Source organism: Panthera leo, chromosome B3 (genome assembly GCF_018350215.1).
Source record: "Panthera leo isolate Ple1 chromosome B3, P.leo_Ple1_pat1.1, whole genome shotgun sequence".
In the NCBI taxonomy this organism is placed as follows: domain Eukaryota; kingdom Metazoa; phylum Chordata; class Mammalia; order Carnivora; family Felidae; genus Panthera; species Panthera leo.
In genome coordinates this window covers 143,447,573-143,464,934 of record NC_056684.1, presented here as the reverse complement: position 1 = coordinate 143,464,934, position 17,362 = coordinate 143,447,573, and the positions used below count along the sequence as shown (strand labels likewise).

Here is a 17,362-nt window from a genome sequence, read left to right as displayed (position 1 = left end):
TGAGTGACCAGATTGCCTGATGGCCTGACTGTATCGGAAATTTGAAAGTTACCAGACGGTGCTCGGTGGTCGTGAGGGTTATGGCACTCACAGCTGGAGTTCGTGCTTTCGCTGCCCCTCACACCAAGACTGTGTCCCTATATCATTGGCACCGGGGCTCCCAGACTCTGCCTTTCTCACGGACCTTGTTAGCCAAGCCAGTTATTCTGAAAATGATCTCTTGCCAAGGTCAGTGCTCTTGTAAGTGCATCGGAGTGACTTCGTCGGCACCTTGTGATAGTGTTCTGCTCGTGGGAGACAGCAGGGGCAGTGTGGTCAGGAAAGGGCTTCTGGAGTCAGACTCCCTGGGTTGGAAGCCCTGCCCTACCGCTTACTGATGTGACTTTGGGCAGGCTGCTTGACCTCATTTGTAAGATAGGGCTAATGGGGTACCCTATTGGGTGGGACTGTTGAGATGATTTAGTGTAAAATGGTGTCTGGCACCTTGTGCTCAGATTTGGTGTTCAATAAATATGAATAAATACCATTCTGTAAAAGGCATCGAGGCTTCTTGGAGAAATGGCTAGTCCTAGGACTGAGACAGGGAGCACGCAAGATTCCGTAGTACCGGAAAGTAAGAAAATACTCAAAAACAAACAGATCCTTTGTTGATGGGGGCGTGTCAAAGGGACACAGGAACCAGCTGAGTGGGCACCCGGTGGTCAAAGCTGGAGCATCTTGAGCAACACAATAAATAGTATTGGATTCTCCCAAAGTATAAAATAAGTGTTGGTGGGTCCATACTGGTATCAAGTATTACCTAAGTAAATGACAGTAGACAAGCTCCCATGTGGAAGAATTCCAAATGACTTATGTGGGCGCTCCACCCTCAAGGAGGGGAGCGTTACTTCTCACTCAAAGTGTAGGATCTCATGGTGACTTTTCCCAAAGAGCACAGTACAGAGGGGGTGGGGAGAAAGTCACTTTGCCGTGGAGTAACTGACAGACACTACCCCGGCCTGGTGATCCGGGTCAACATCACCAGTGACTAGCCGTGTTGATAGCATGGGCCCCAGATTGATGTGTTCAAATGGCACCACAGCACTTCGATCTTCTTCCCCAAACCCATAACCCAAGTCTAATCAGAAGAAAATAGCAAATTCCAGTAGAAGGTCATGTTACAAAATACCTGACCAGTACTCTTCAAAACTGTCGATGTCACAAGACAAGAAAAGCCTGAGGAACTGTCACCGCCACCAGGGGTCTGAGGAGATACAACTGATGTAAAGTGCTGTCCTAGATGGGATCCTGGACAGAGAGAGGATATGGGGTAAAAGCTAAGGAAATCTGAATAAAGCATGACCTTTAGTTAATCATAATGTATCAATATGGATTTATTAATTGTGCCAAATGTAAGATGTTAATTATAGGGAAACTGGACATGAGGAATATGGGAATTCTCTTTATCATCTTTACAATTTTTCCATAAATCTAAAATTACTCTGAGGTTAAAAGGTTATTTTTTTAAAAGCGGTGCTTGCCATATGGTCAGTGCACAACAACGTTAGCTACGATCACCTAGCTTGGTTTTGTTTGTTTTTTACGTTTTCTGGGACCTGGTTGTGGGTAAGGCTGAATTTACCTTATGCATCATTTCTTGGCATGTAATTTGGGAGAAACATATTGTAAAAGACAGCTTATTTGAGGACTGTGAAACTTTTAGAAGGTAGTTGAAGGAGCCTTCCGGCCACCTTATCCTTATCTTTTTAATCTCACTGGTGCATGTATACGGATGGTCTGACTTGGGAAAGGAGGTAACCTAAGGGACATCGGGTCTCTCTCAGTGTGATTGCAGATACCTGGCATTTAAAGACGGAGGTGGATAGAAAAGGATTGGTTGCCAGTTAGCCAATAGTAGTAGTTTTGTGATTCGCTGGTCAGTGAAGTTCCCCCTGCAGAGTATGTGCAGGGGACTCTAGAAATAATAGATTAAGAGGCATATGAACAGGCATTGTCTCTGTTCATTTGTTGAGTATGTGTAGGGCACAAAGAGAATAGATTGTAGACCTTGCCTTTAAGGAGTCTATGGCCTTCCTGGGAGAAGGTGCAAAGTGGAACATGAGTTGTTCTGGAAGAGAGGACAGGGAGCATACAGAAGGAGGGAAAGACATTTGCTTTGAGGCCCTCCAGGTGGGTCCTGGGAGATCAGAATCTAAAGTACTACGTACTTGGGGCGCCTGGGTGGCTCAGTCGGTTAAGCATCTGACTTCGGCTCAGGTCACGATCTCACTGTCCGTGGGTTCGAGCCCTGCGTCGGGCTCTGTGCTGACTGCTCAGAGCCTGGAGCCTGTTTCAGATTCTGTGTCTCCCTCTCTCTCTCTGACCCTCCCCCCGTTCATGCTCTGTCTTTCTGTCTCAAAAATAAATAAATGTTAAAAAAAAATTAAAAAAAAATAAAGTACTACGTAGTCAATATTATGCACATGTACTTACTAATCTGACCTTCAATATTATCTAAATGTGGGGGTGGCTCTTCCTCTCTCCCTCTCTTTTATAAAAGAAAAGGCCTCAAAATTAGGGACATGGGGGCGTACTGTAAGTCCACAAGGTGAGGGATCATGTCTTATCGATCTTTGTGTCTGCAGTGCATGGCTGGTGCTAATAAGTCTTCGTTGACACCCACAATGATTTAGTCATACTACCAGGGATGTTTAACTCATTTAGGCCAAAGTGTGGCATAAATGGCATTGGGGCAGGGGGTTCCCAAGACCACCCTTAGGTTCTGTGATTTGCTAGGAGGACTCACGGGACTCACGATCTAGTTTTACTCGTGGCTGTGATTTACTGCAACGGGAGGCTATAGAGCAAGATTGACAAAGGAAAGAGGGGCATGTGGCAAAGTCTAGAGGAAGCAAGGCACAAGCTTCCAAGAGTCCTCTCCCGGTGGAGTCACACAGAACTCGCTTAATCCTCCAGCAGCACGTCGTGACAACAGATGTGAAACATTTTCTATCAAGGAAGCTCATTAGAGACCTAGGGTTTTTACTGGGAGCTGATAATGTAGGCATCCTCTTCCCAGCACATAACAAAATTCCAGACTCCCAGAAGGAAAGCAGATTCAGCATAAACCAAGTTCATGAACAGTTGAGGCACAGTGAGCCACTCATCGTTTAGAGAATGCCGGAACCCTCCCGAAATCCAGGTTCCCAGATGGCAGCCAAGGGCCAGCCTTACAAGCAGACCTTTCTCTTGTTTTTCTTTAAGTTTTTAAGTCCGGTTAGTTAAGTGTGATATTAGTTTCAGGTGTACAATATGGTGATTCAACACTTCCATATGTCACCTGTGCTCATCACAGGTGCACTCCTGAATCCCCATTCCGTTTTACCCATTCCCCGGCACCCACCTCCCCTCTGATAACCATCAATTTGTTCTCTATAGAGAAGAGTCTGTTTCTTGGTTTGTCCTTCTCTCTTTTCCTTTTGTTCATTTGTTTCTTAAATTCCACATATGAGTGAAATCATGTGGTATTTATCTATCTCTGACTGACTTATTTCACTTAGCGTTATATTCTCTAGCTCCATCCACATTGTTGCAAATGATAACATTTCATTCTGTCTTATGGCTGAATAATATTCTGTTACATGTATATATCACCTCTTCTTTATCCTAAATTCATCAATCCGTGGACACTTGGGCCTCTTCCATATCTTGGCTATGGTAAATCATGCTGCTGTAAGCATAGGGGTGCATGTATCCTTTTATTTATTTATTTATTTATTTATTTATTTATTTATTTATTAAATGTTTATTTTTGAGAGAGAGAGAGAGATCAGAAGAGAGGCAGAGAGGAAGACACAGTATCCCAAGCAGGGTACACAGTGCAAAGCCATGAGATCATGACCTGAGCTGAAATCAAGAGTCGGACGCTTAGCCAAGTGAGCCACCCAGGCGCCCCTCCTTTTAAATTTGTGTTTTTGTATTCTTTGGGTGAACACTCAATAGTGTGATTGCTGGATCGTAGGGTAGCTCTATTTTTAACTTTTTGAGGAACCTCCACACTGTTTTCTGGAGTGGCTGTACCAGTTTGTCTTCCCACCAACAGTGCAGGAGGGTTCCTTTTTCTCCACGTCTCCAACACCTGTCGTTTCTTGTGTTGTTGAGTTTAACCATTCTGCCAGGTGTAAAGTGAGGTCTCATTGTGGCTTTGATTTGGTATTTCCCTGGTGATGAACGATGATGAGCATCTTTTCATGTGTCTGTTGGCCATCTGGATGTCTTCTTTGGCAAAGTGTCTGTTCGTGTCTTCTGCCCATTTTTGTTTTTACTTTTTAAAATATTTATTTATTTTTAAGAAAGAGAAAGGCAGGGAGGGGCAAAGAGAGGTAGACAGAGATTCCCAGGCAGGCCCCACACTGTCAGCACAGAGCTGGATGCGGGGCTCCCACTCACAAATGGTGAGATCATGACCTGAGCCGAAATCAAGAGTCAGATGCTTAGCCAACTGAGCCACCCAGGCACCCGTCTTCTGCCCATTTTTAAATTGAATTACTTGTGTTTTGGGTATTGAATTTTAAAAGTCCTTTATATATTTTGGATGTTAACCCGTTATTGGATATGTCATTTGCCAGTAACTTCAACCCGTTCTGTACATTGCCTTTTCATTTTGTTGATTGTTTCCTTTGCTCTGCAGGGCAAGCAGACCTTTCTGAGGAGAGTAATTTTAGGCCTGCCATGTGAACTCTTTTCTGCCCAATAATAGACTGTGTTTCCTTGTAGGGAAATTTATGGGCGTTATGGCCTAGTCTGTCTAAGAGAAAGATTTGTGTTCTTAAGCAGCACCTGTTCCTTGACTGGTAAAAGTGGGGTTAGGTAGGTCAGGATGGGCTCTTCCTGCAGGCAGAAGGACGTATTACTCAATGAAAGGATCAGACTGGTTGAATTTTACCACAAAGTTTGGAGGCTCCTCAAGAGATTTGTCAAATTGTTTATATGAAGTTCCAAACTTGGACACAGTAGAGGTATAAGCTTACCGGGTCTGTATTTGGGTCAGTTTGCTTTGAACAGCTTCTCAGGAGATACTTTTTTGTCTGGTTCCAGGACTTCGTGGGCAGGTCCTTGTTTCAGAGGGGCTCTGGGGTTTAGTTAAGCTGTGGCTGTCCAGCAAGTTACAGCTTCTGTTTTTTGTTGGGAGGAATCTGACATCTCTGTCCTGAAGACTCCACTGGGGACAGTCCCCTGTCTTTTTTTTTTTTTTTTTTAAAGTAGGCTCCACACCCAATGTGGGGCTCGAACTCACAACCCTAAGGTCAAGAGTCACATGCTCTACTGACTGAGCCAGCCAGGTGCCCCTGTCCTCTTTCTTTAGCCAACTTCTCTTAGAAGGGCAGTGGGAAGAACTGTAAAAACTGGCAGAATGGTTTTGAAATCCTGCCTTGCTGGGAGCTAGATCAGTTCGTTTTTTTTGTTCAAGGAAGACTTGGACAAAAGGAATTCTAATAACTTAGTTTACAGATCTTCAGTTTGGGGATCTTGAGCAGCCTTGGGGGTGTTAACTGGCATGCTTTGGACACAAACCTGGTTTTGCACCCGACCTCCCCTCCCCACTGCCCTTCCTTACCCTGGAGACTCCCCACGTATTCAAGGAATCCTGCAGTCAGACATGGTTCTCCGTATTTAACCCCGCATTTCCTAACTTTCATTGCTCATGAAACCTTCTTTTATGGAATACCCATTAGGATTTGAGAGGTACTAGTGTTTTGTGGAACTCAGTTTGGAAAATGCTAGTCTGAAGACAATATCCTCGGGTATTTCTCCCTGCTGTTATGCAGGGAGGCTCTTTGTGGTCTGGTGGCCCACCCTTTTCTTTCTTGTAACGCAGGCCAGTTGTGAGACTTGGCTTCTGTCTTGGTCTTTTGCTGCACATTGGCTTTTCATGTGCAGATTTCCTTATCTACTAATGGAATAGTCTTAATACTAAAATAACAATAGTCCATTGCCCGAAGCTTTCTTTATTTTTGCTGTTGTTTGTTTGTTTCTGCCTTGGTGTAATATAATGCCAGGACCAAGTTGACCCTTGAACTACACAGGTTTGAACTGTGTGGATCCACTTACATATATGAAGTGAACATGCCCATGTAACCTGCGCCAAGATCAGAAACAGCATTACGAGGATCCTGAGAGCTCCCTTGGGTCCGTTCCAATCACACCGCCTCCCAAGGGTAACTGCTGTTCTGACTTCTAATGCCACGGGTTTGTTTTAACATTTTTATCGAGATATGAAATACATACTATAAAGTTCACACATTTAAAGTGTACAATTCAGGGATGCCTGGGTGGCGCAGTTGGTTAAGTGTCCAACTCTAACTCAAGTCACGATCTCACAGATCACGAGTTCAAGCCCTGCATCGGGCTCTCTGCTGTCAGCACAGAGCCTGCTTCAGATCCTCTGTCCGCCTCTCTCTGTCCCTCCTGTGTGCACGCGTGTGCTTATGTGCTCTCACTCTCTTGAAAATAAATAAATGTTAAAAAAAAAGCGCATAGTTCGGTGATTTTAGGTTTTTTGTTTTTTGTTTTTTACTGAATTGTGCAACACCCATCATAATAATCTGTTAAAACGTTTTCATCCCCCACCCAAATCTGTACCCTGTGTCTGTGGATTTGTGTATTCTGGCCACTTCATGTAAATGGCCTTTTGTGTCTGGCTTCTCTTATATCGTTTTCTAGGTTCATCCATGATGTAGCTTGTGTCAGGATGTCGTTCCTTTCTGTGGCTGAATAATCTTCCACTGTGTGCATAGACCATATTTTGTGTATCCGTTCTTTAGCCGACGGACATACGAGTCGCTTGCATCTTTGGCTGTTACGAGTGAGGCTTCTGTGGACATTTGTGTACAGGTTATTATTGGGACCTAATTGTCCATTTCTCTTGAGTGTGTACCTGGAAGTAGAATTGCTGGGTCGTGGGGTAACTGTGTAACACCTTGAAGAATTGCTAGCCTGTTTTCCACAGTGCTGAACTGTCCTCCATGGCGGCTGGACCATTTGACATTTCCACCAGCAACGTATCAGAGCTCTCCCTCCTCCACATCCATACCAACGCTCGTCATTCTCTTACTTTTTGATTCTAGCCATTCTAATGGGTGTGGAATGGCATCTTACGTTCTGTTATTTTGAATTTTCTTGTAAATTTTTATTTCGTAGATTGCCATTTGCTTTAAGAGCGTATTAAATAAATGCTTGGTTTTTAATTTCATAATCTATCGTCCTTAAAGGAACCATGAGGAAAATACAGCATTATCCCTTGAATTATTTTTACAAGCAGAATACAAATAAAAAGTATAATGTAAAAAGCGTAGGTGGTTATATGGTGAAAGGTGAGTCTCCTTTCTCCTATCCTCCAGCCGTCTAGACTTCCTCCCCTGTGAGGTCACCACTTGGCACTTTCTTATGTTCCTTCTAGTTCCTTCTATGTATAGATGAGCATAAATATGTCTGTGTGTTTTAGTTTTTCATTGCTGCTGTAACAAACTGTCACAAACTCAGTGGCTTAAAACAACACAAATTTATGAGGGTCTGGAGGCCAGAAGTCTGAAGTGAGTCTCACTGAACTAAAATCAAGCTTCTGGAGGCTCTGAAGGAGCACCCGTTTCCTGGCCTTTTCTAGCTTCTAGAGACCACCTGTGTTCCTCAACTCGTCACCTCTTCCACTTCTTCAAAGTCAGCACTGTCACACCTTCTAGTCTCTGACTCTGTCCCCTGTGCCTCCTTCAGCTCACCGCGCTTGTGACTACATTGGCCCACCTGAGAAGTTTAGGGACCTTTCCTTAAGGTCAGCTCACTGGCAACCTTAACAATTCCTTCTGCAATCTTTAAAATTTTTGTTAAAGTTTATTTATTTTGAGAGAGAGAGTGCGCGCACACACACAGGTGAGAGAGGGGCAGAGAGAGGGAGAGAGAGAATCCCAAGTGGGCGCCACTCTGTCAGCACAGAGCCCAGTGTGGGATCGATCCCGAGAACCGTGAGATCATGACCTGGGCCGAAACCGAGAGCCAGACGCTCAGCGGATGAGCCCCCTCCCCCGGCCGGCGCCCCTCCTCCCGCAACCTGAACTCCCTCCTGCCACGCAGACTGACATTCACAGGTTCCAGGGCCACGGACACTGGTGGGGAGCCATTCTGCTGGCACCGTGCGAATACTTCCCTTTCTTTCATTTTGTTTTTTTTGCAAACGTTAACACAGTTGACATGTTTTTCCATAATCTGTCTTTTCGTCGATACTCCGTCTCCAAAGGTTCTTCCCCATCACAGGCTACAGAGCTACCTCACTCCTGTTGTCTGCTGTATAACATTCCTGCGTGTGGCTTTTTCGTAATTCATTTAACCATTAAAAAGAGCATTTCTTCAGGTTTTACGTTTTTATGTAGTCAAATATATGCGTCTCTTCAGAGTGACCGCTTACATTGTTATGCTTAGAAAATGCTTTCCTTTAATGGAAAAAAACGTTTTCCTTAGATTGAAAAAATATCAGTTTCACCTCACCTGTGCACTCTGGGGCTGCCGCAACACATTACTGCCAGTTGGGTGGCTTCAATCCAGCAGGAATGTCTTCTCTCCCAGTTCTGGAGCCAGAAGTCTGAAATCAAGGTGTCGGCAGGACGGTGCTTCCTCGGGAGGCTGCAGGGGCGGGTCCTTCCTGGCCCCTTCTGGCAGCTTCCAGCAGCTTCCAGAGCTCTGCCTCCGTCTTCACATGGCCTCCCCTTTTGTGTCTATGTGTGTATCTCTCTCTCTCTTTTTTTTATTGTGGTGAAAACAACGACATGAGCTCTACTTTCTTTTTTTTTTTTAACATTTATTTATTTTTGAGACAGACAGAGACAGAGCATGAGCAGGGGAGGGGCAGAGAGAGAGGGAGACACAGAATCCGAAACAGGCTCCAGGCTCTGAGCGGTCAGCACAGAGCCCGACGCGGGGCTCGAACTCACGGACCGCGAGATCGTGACCTGAGCCGAAGTCGGACGCTTAACCGACCCAGCCACCCAGGCTCCCCAGCTCTACTTTCTTAATACACTTTTATGTTTATGGTACTGCAAACTGTGCACCCATTGTTCTACAACAATCTCCAGAACTTTTTTATCTTGCATGCCTCTGACTCTGTACCCATTGAGTCACAATTCCCCATTTCGCCCTCCCTCCAGCGCCTGGCAACCACCATTCTGCTTTCTCTGTGTGTCTCTTGTAAGTACACTTGCCATTGGATTCAGGGTCCATGTGGATATCCAGGATGTTCCCATGTCAAGACCCTTAACTCAATTACACCTGCAAAGACCTTCCAAATGAGGTAACAGTCGGGGATGGCAGGGGTTAGGATGAGGGCGTATCTTTCGGGGTCCACCATTCAACTCACTACGTACCCTTAGTGCTTTGTATCTCCTTTCAAGAAATCATCTTTGGAAAATAAATTTTTGTGAGAAGCTTTCACAGTTGTTTCTTCAGTCATTCCCTTCAGGAGTTGTTGACCGTCTGACATACGCACAGTAGTTCTAGGCACTTATTTCTTCCCGTGGCTGTTAACTACCGTGCAGTGTATGGTAGTTTGAAGGGGAGTAACATGGCTAGATGCTGTTCTTGGGGAAAGGCATTTTTTCCAATTTCTGCAACTATGTAATTGCAAATAGGATTTTCTCATTTTGCATGACCTGAAGCTAAGACATTTGAAAATGCACACTGAAATTGATATTTGGAGTAAGATTGAAAAGTAGCATCAAGATCAACATTACGTATATATGAATAATTATACGTAGGAATAACACCACACCTGATGCTGTGTGTCAGTAAAAGCAGTTGTTTGTATTAATACTCTAATGAACCGTGAGGCAAAACAGTTTGCCAGCTCCCTGAGCTTCCCAAAAGTTCTTGCAAGACTTATCCATCCTATGTCTGCTCATTCAAAAAGTGCTGGGCCAGGGGCGCCTGGGGGGCTCAGTCGGTTGAGTGTCCGACTCTTGATTTCACTCCGGTCATGGTCTCACAGTGTGTGAGTTCGAGCCCTGCATCGGGCTCTGTGCTGACAGCATGGGGGCTGCTTGGGATTCTCTCCATCTCTCTTTCTCTCCTTCTCTCTGTCCCTTCCCTGCTTGTTCTCTTTCTCTCTCTCCCTCCCTCCCTCTCTCAAAATAAATAAACTAAAAAAGAAAAAAAAGTGCTTGGCCATTGGCCCTGGGTTCCTCTCCTGTAAAGCAGCCCATTGCTGTGCAGGTGTCCTCTGGGCCCATCAGGTCACCGCCATGAGACTTCCGGGCAGGGAAACCAATGTAAATATGCTGATGCTCCTCTGCCTCGTTGCATCATGAGTCATAAGGTCCTTTGTCTCTGATCCCAAAAGCTGTGTCTTTTGCGAGTACTTGGGACAGTCACAGGCTAACTTCGTAACTTGTGAGTAGGTAAAATCTCAGACAGATAGGAACTTGTTCTGAAAATTTGGTGTAGGTTGAATTTTTGTAACTAAAGTCATTGAATATTTATTTAAAAGGTGATTTTTTAAAAAAGTAGTCTCTACACCCAACGTGGGGCTTGAACTCACTACCCCGAGATCAAGAGTCGGAGGCTCCACTGACTAGGCCGGCCAGATGCTCCAAAGAGATGATTTTTTAAGGTGAAATCTCGCAAATACAAATTCTCAAGAGTCTATTGTTCTCTTTGTTTTATAAATTGTGATATTTATATATCAAGTATGTTAGGGCAATACTTACTAGGTGCTGTAATGGATAAATAAGAACCCCAAAATCTCAGGGGCTTTACATAAGAAAGTTGTGTTTCCTGTTCATGTGAAGTCCTGTGTGGGTGTTCCCCGTTGGGAGTCTTTCCTGGGGGTTTTCCATCCTCTTTATCTGCTGAGGTTTCCGGGGATCATTTCTGTCCTGGCTAGTCAGGGGCATGAACCTGCCAGGTCACATGGGGGAGGTCTTCTTTTTCCCTTCTTCCCCCTCCCAACTCTCTTTGTGCCACCACTGCAGCGACCACCACTGCCTCTTTTCTACTTTTTTTTTTTTAGATTTTATTTTTTTTAAATAATCTCTACATTCCACGCAGTGCTCGAACCCACAACCCAGAGATCAAGAGTCGCTTGCTCCACTGACTGAGCCAGCCAGGCGCTCCTGTTTTCAGTTTCTTATTTTTTAATTTTATCTCACTTGTTTATTTCGAGAGAGCCCATGAGCGGGGGAGAGGGGCACAGGGGAGAAAGAGAGAATCTCAAGCAGGCTTCACATTCAGTGCAGAGCCCCACTTGGGGCTCGATCTCACGACCCTGGGATCATGACCTGAGCCGAAATCAGGAGTCGGACACTCAACCAACTGAACCACCTGGCGCCCCTTTGTTTCTTTATTCTCACTTTTTATTATGGAAAATTTCAAGCACGCCAGAAGTAGATGAAATAATATAGTGAAGCCTCATGTGTATCTGTCACCTAGTTTCAACAGTGATAACATTTTGCTGTTGTTATCCCCACCACTTTTTTTTTTTTTTTCTGGAGCTTTTAGTTTTTATTATTGCTTTTTAATAAAATGGTGCTCTCATTATGGAAAATATCTAACTTAGTGAGACACTCGTAACCTTTCCCCTGAGAGAGAGAGCCACTAAGTGTATTGTCTTTAAGGACATCATCTGTGTCGTTCTTTTAAATATATTCCGTTGTATGGATAAACCACACGTAAGTTATCTAGTTCTGCATTGGGGGGCATCAGTTTTTCCCTGTGAAATAATGTTGAACTAACATCCTGGTATACATACATACTTGAGCAAGTGTTTTTTCCAGGGGAGGTTCCACAGCAGCAGTTGCTGTGTCAAAGGGTATGAATGTCGTACGGATTTAATAGATGTCGTCAAATTGCACTCCGAATGACCGTCCCAGTGTACGTTGGCAGCAGTGGCAAATGGGAACGTGTAGGAGCATTTTCCTTTAAAAAATTTTTTCAACGTTTATTTTTCAGAGGGGAGAGAGTGCGCGCAGGAGCAGGGGAAGGGCAGAGAGAGGGAGACAGAGGATCCGAAGCTAACAGCACAGAGCCCAAGGGGGGGCTCAAACGCGTGAACCGTGAGATCGTGACCTGAGCCAAAGTTGAATGCTTAACCGGCTGAGCCACCCAGGCGCCCCCCATGTTTCTTTTTTTTTTTTTTTTTAAGTAGATTCCATGCCCATCGTGAGCCCAATGTGGGGCTTGAACTCATGACCCCGAGATCACAAGTGGGACGCTTAACCGACTGAGCCCTGAGCCACCCCAGCACCCCCCCGCTTTTTTTTCCAGGAGCATTTTAAAGTAATCCCAGGCCTCTTACCGTTTCACCTGGCAACACTACAGTATTTCTTGTTAACAAGCAAGGACTTTTTTCCTTTGTAAACGCATAATTTCTGAAAAACACCACTTCTAAAAAAAAATAGTGTCTTTTGTTGTTGGTTTTGAACAAACCAGAATTCACGCAGGCATTACGAAGAGAGGCATTGAGGATGGCCTTCTTTGGAGTTGTGCTGTTTTATTTATTTATTTTTTTCAACGTTTATTTATTTTTGGGACAGAGAGAGACAGAGCATGAACAGGGGAGGGGCAGAGAGAGAGGGAGACACAGAATCGGAAACAAGCTCCAGGCTCTGAGCCATCAGCCCAGAGCCTGACACGGGGCTCGAACTCACGGACCGTGAGATCGTGACCTGGCTGAAGTCGGACGCCCAACCGACTGCGCCACCCAGGCGCCCCGGAGTTGTGCTGTTTTGAAAGCCTGCTCTGTGCTTAGGTAGGTTTGGGACCCAGAGGGCACAGACAGGCTTCTTTTGGCCCAGGTCTGTCGCGTAGGTTTCTGATCTGTTTGCTTCCGGTCAGCTCCACACTGAAGGTTCTTTGCGAGACACAGTTGCAAAGCTTGCCCTATTTCTTCTTGGCCCCACTTTCTGCGTCTCTGCCTCCGTCTCCGGGACCTCCCTCGAGGCTCTCTGAAACCAGGGCCTGGCTGAGATGTCAGCGCAAGGAAGAACCATTTGTGTCACCGGGCAGTCTCAACATGACTGTACAATGTTACTCTCCTATTATTTGGGCTGCAGAAGCTTTTCATCCCAGTTAGACTTTTCCTTTCTGGGTTTTTCTCATTCCTTCCATTGCTTCTTGAAAAGTAGCGTTTCTCTCCTGAGCTCATTGTTGTCTGGAAAGAATGTGCTCAGGCGGTCAGTAGTATCCAACACAGCCCACAGCCCTGCCCCTTCCACCTTCCAGAGGCCTGCGGGCCCCGGGGGACCCTGCTCTGGCGCCAGGCTCTCCAGCGCCCCAGCCTGCTGCCTGCCGCCGGACTGCATTTTGTTCTTAGATTTTTGTTCCCAGCAGCACCTCATCTCAAGATCCTTATTTCTGCATCTGTCAGAGTTCAGCCAGGAAAACAGAAACCGTTCTGGGTCTTTCAGATACTGTGGGATTTAACATAGTGAATCAGAGGCTGTGCCAAGGTGATGGTGGGTGGCCGGGGGCAGCCAGGCCCGGGAAGCTGCTGTCAGATTTCAGGAAATCGGGCCGTGCCGCAGATCAGCTGGGCCTCCTGTGGGCTGGGAGGCTGATTTTCAGGAGGAGGCTCGGAGGCTGCCCAGAGCCCGCCCGCATCCGTGCCCAGGTGCACCTGCTAGAGAGCCCGCCTCCGCTGCTCCAGCTGTCCGTCTGTCCGGTTCTTGCAGGGTGCGTCTCGCCACGGGATCCAGAGTAGAGGGGCAGCGGTACTCGGGGCCCACACGTAGCCTAGCTTCTTTTTTGTTTCTCAGCATGAGAAAATCCTGTTTATTCTTGTCCCCCGTTTTATTGAGAAAGAATTGGCACACAGCTTAAGGCGCACAGCACAGTGGTTTGATTTACGGATGTTGTGAAATGATTACCATGATGAGTTCAGCGAACATCCATCTTCTCGTATAGATACGATAAAAAGAGAAAGGGAAACAGCTTTCTCCTTGTGACCAGGACTCTCCGGACCTAATCTCTTAACGACTCTCCTGTGTGGCGGACGGCTGTGTTGGCTGTAGTCAGTGATCGTGTCACATGTTCCGTCCCTGGCACCTGTTTATCTCGTAACTGGACGTTTGCACCTCTTGGTCGTCGTCTCCAGTCCCCGCCCCTGCCGGCTTCCCTGGAACCGAGGGGAGCACTGAGCGCTGGACACCATGAAAGAACTGTGCTCAGCCTGTCGGTGTTGGGTTATCGTGTGGGTTAAAAAAAAAAAAAAAGACCGCCGTCTGGAAGTTGAGTACACAATACATGCATAAATACGTTTTCTTTGTGTGATTCTTTTTATTTGTAGACTATAAAGCAATTGGCAAAATAGGAGAGGGAACGTTTTCCGAAGTTACGAAGCTGCAAAGCCTGAGAGACGGAAGCTACTACGCGTGTAAGCAAATGAAACAGCGCTTTGAAAGGTAGGCGGTCAGAGACCTGTTTAAGACTAAATACAGCTCTGGGTTCCGCAGTGGGGGGCTGGTACTCACTCAGTGACAGGTAAGAGACGATCAACTTTCTTTGGGCAGAGGATTACGGGCTAACTTGAGGTTTATGACACTAGGTTTTATTCGTGTCCGGCCTTGCTGTAACACCAGTGACCAGGGGTCACAGAACATTTAAACTGTAAAAGCGTGCCTCACTTTCAACAGCCTCCGTGTTCCTGAAAGTCGTATGTTGGACTTTTATAAACGAAACCTGTCTCGACATCGTAGAGGCACTTGTGGTTTGATTAGTCCTGAGTTCGTTAACCTATTGAGAAACAATTTCCAGATCGGGTTGGGGAACTCTGTTCCCTGACACTGATCCATTGCTGCTCGTGGAGAGGGGAGCTGGCTTGTTCTGGGTTCATCCCTTGGGGGACTGCTGTGGCTTTGCCCTCAGAGGGGTCTCTCGAATCCCTCAAGTTGGCAGCTTCTAACGGGTCAGACGCCAGGTGTGATTAGGAAGCTCTGTTGGGACAGTGAAGCCGATGCCGGCCTCACTGCAGCTGTGGAACTTTCAGTGAAGAGGTTCGAAGCTCAGCCTTTTTTTCTTTTTTTTTAATATAGCAAAGGAATCGAAGTCTCTAAATATTAAAAGCAAGTTGAAAAGGGGCGCCTGGGTGGCTCAGTCGGTTGCACGTCCGACTTCGGCTCAGGTCACGATCTCGCGGTCCGTGAGTCCGAGCCCCATGTCGGGCTCTGTGCTGACGGCTCCGAGCCTGGAGCCTGTTTCAGATTCTGTGTCTGCCCCTCCCCTGCTCATGCTCTCTCTCTGCCCTAAAAATAAATATAAAAACATTAAAAAATTTTTTAAATAAATAAATAAAAGCAAGATGTAAAAAAAGAGTCCTTCCCCCACATTGACACAGAGCCTTCTGAAGTGTTTCAGGGTATCAACCTTGATTTCAAACTCTTGGCATAAAAAATTACTTCTCAGATCAGAAAGGAGTACAGGGCAGTTCGCCATGTCAGAAGGTCTGAGAACAGTAATGTGATCTTCACGACATCCGCACGGGGCGTGTGGGACCGTCCCTGGTTTGCGAGCACGCGAGGAGAGGTGCTTAGAGATCGGAAGTAGCTTGACAGCTGTCACTCTAGGTCACTAGGTGGGCAGAGGCATATTTGAATCCAGATCTTATGAAGCCAAACTCTTCCTCCTCCCCTGCCCGAAGCGTGCGGTCATTTACCCGCCACTGTTGAGACTCTGAAGTCACTGGGTCTCCAGCCTTTCCTCTGTGTGTTCTGCATCCTCTGGGTCTCTTGATCTTTTCCCTCCTCCATCTTTACCTGTGAACGACTCGTGATGGGAATTTATCCCATCTGTAAAGAGCAGACTTCCTTAAACAGCCAGCTTTCAGAGATGCCACAAACACAGAGTAGCAGAGAATGAACTTTGAGCAGCGGGACGTGACACGTGCACCTTAGGAGAGGCCTGGAGTCCCCATCGGGTTCCGCCGTCAGGCTCGGGGTGGATGTGTAGTTGCAACAGGGCTCGCTCGCCCCTGTCTTGTGAGGAGGTAGATATGAAAGGTGGACCAGACAGACAGCCTGCTGACCTGAGGCCTCCCTGCGACCGTTGCTGCGTCGGGGTGACGTGCTGGCCGTCAGGAGGGATCACACCCCGTCACGGGTGTGCCTTCAGGAGAGTCGAGAGATCTCTGTAACACGTCGTAGAAAGGCTGCATCAAAGAACAGGGACGTGGTTTCCTGGCGGTGAAGCGCAGCCCGGATCCACCACCTACCAGGTCCCTGGCACACCGAGTGCCTCGCCCACTGAACCTTGGCTTCCTTGTCGTGAGGTGCTTGACGACTAAATGAGGGAATGAAGGGCAAGTTGGGAGCAAAGCGGGGGCACGCGGCAAATGTTCGGTAGATGGTAGCCTTCCTTACTGTATGTGCGGTCACGTGTGGGATTTCAGAAACAATTAATGCTCTTTGTCTTAACTTTAAAAGTGGTTGATGGGGCACCTGGGTGGCTCAGTCGGTTGAGCGCCCGACTTCGGCTCGGGTCACGATCTCGTGGTTCGTGGGTTCGAGGCCCGCGTCGGGCTCTGTGCTGACAGCTCGGAGCCTGGAGCCCGCTTCTGATTCTGTGTCTCCCTCTCTCTCTGCCCCTCCCCTGCTCACACTCTGTATCTGTCTTTCAATAATAAATAAACATTAAAAACATTAAAAATAAATAAATAAATAAAAGTGGTTGATGGGGCACCTGGGTGGCTCAGTCGGTTGAGCGCCCGACTTCGGCTCGGGTCACGATCTCACGGTTGGTGAGTTCGAGCTCCACGTCGGGCTCGCTGGTGTCAGCACAGAGCCCACTTTGGATCCTCTGTCTCCCTCTCTCTCTGCCCCTCCCCCACTTGCACTCTCTCAAAAGTAAATAAAACATTTTAAAAAATTAAGAAAATAGAAGTGGTTGATTGGAACATATATTGTTCTTTTAAAAACTCATAAAAGTGAAGGTTTTTAATACAATGCCACTGAGTCAGTGTTACTTTTTAAATTTTGTTTTCTTTTACTTGTTTGTTTAATAATCCCTACACTTAATGTGGGGCTTGAACTCACAAACCCAAGATCAGGAGTCCTATGCTCCACTGACCGAGCCAACCAGGTACCCCGGAGTTACTTTCTGTAAAGTTTGTGTATGTATAGGGGATTACAAACAGGCTTTAGTGTATTATTTTTTTTAAATATTTATTTATTTTGAAAGGACGGGTGGGGAAGCATGAGCGGGGAAGGGGCAGAGAGAGAGGGAGACAGCGAATCCCAAGCAGGCTCCGCACTGTCAGCACAGACCCTGACGGGGCTCGATCTCACGAACCATGAGGTCATGACCTGGGGAACAGGCTTTAGTTTCTGTTGTATAAATAACAATTTCACATATT

General features: G+C 46.4%; 1 protein-coding gene across 8 annotated transcripts in view; it reads left to right on the top strand.

Moving 5' to 3' along the window:
- Positions 1-17,362, top strand: part of MOK (MOK protein kinase) — a 60,149-nt gene that overhangs the window by 8,865 nt on the left and 33,922 nt on the right. For 4 of the 8 annotated variants that reach the window (XM_042944340.1, XM_042944338.1, XM_042944337.1 and 1 more), the window contains exons 1-2: positions 9,214-9,316; positions 14,303-14,417. Coding sequence is in view for 4 of the 8 variants with exons in the window: in XM_042944331.1 (XP_042800265.1) it covers positions 14,303-14,417 (115 nt within the window). In the remaining 4 variants the exon portion in view is untranslated. Of the gene's footprint in view, positions 1-9,212; positions 9,317-10,404; positions 10,631-14,302; positions 14,418-17,362 lie in introns of those variants that run through there. The other 4 variants (XM_042944331.1, XM_042944333.1, XM_042944332.1 and 1 more) reach the window with 3 other exon arrangements.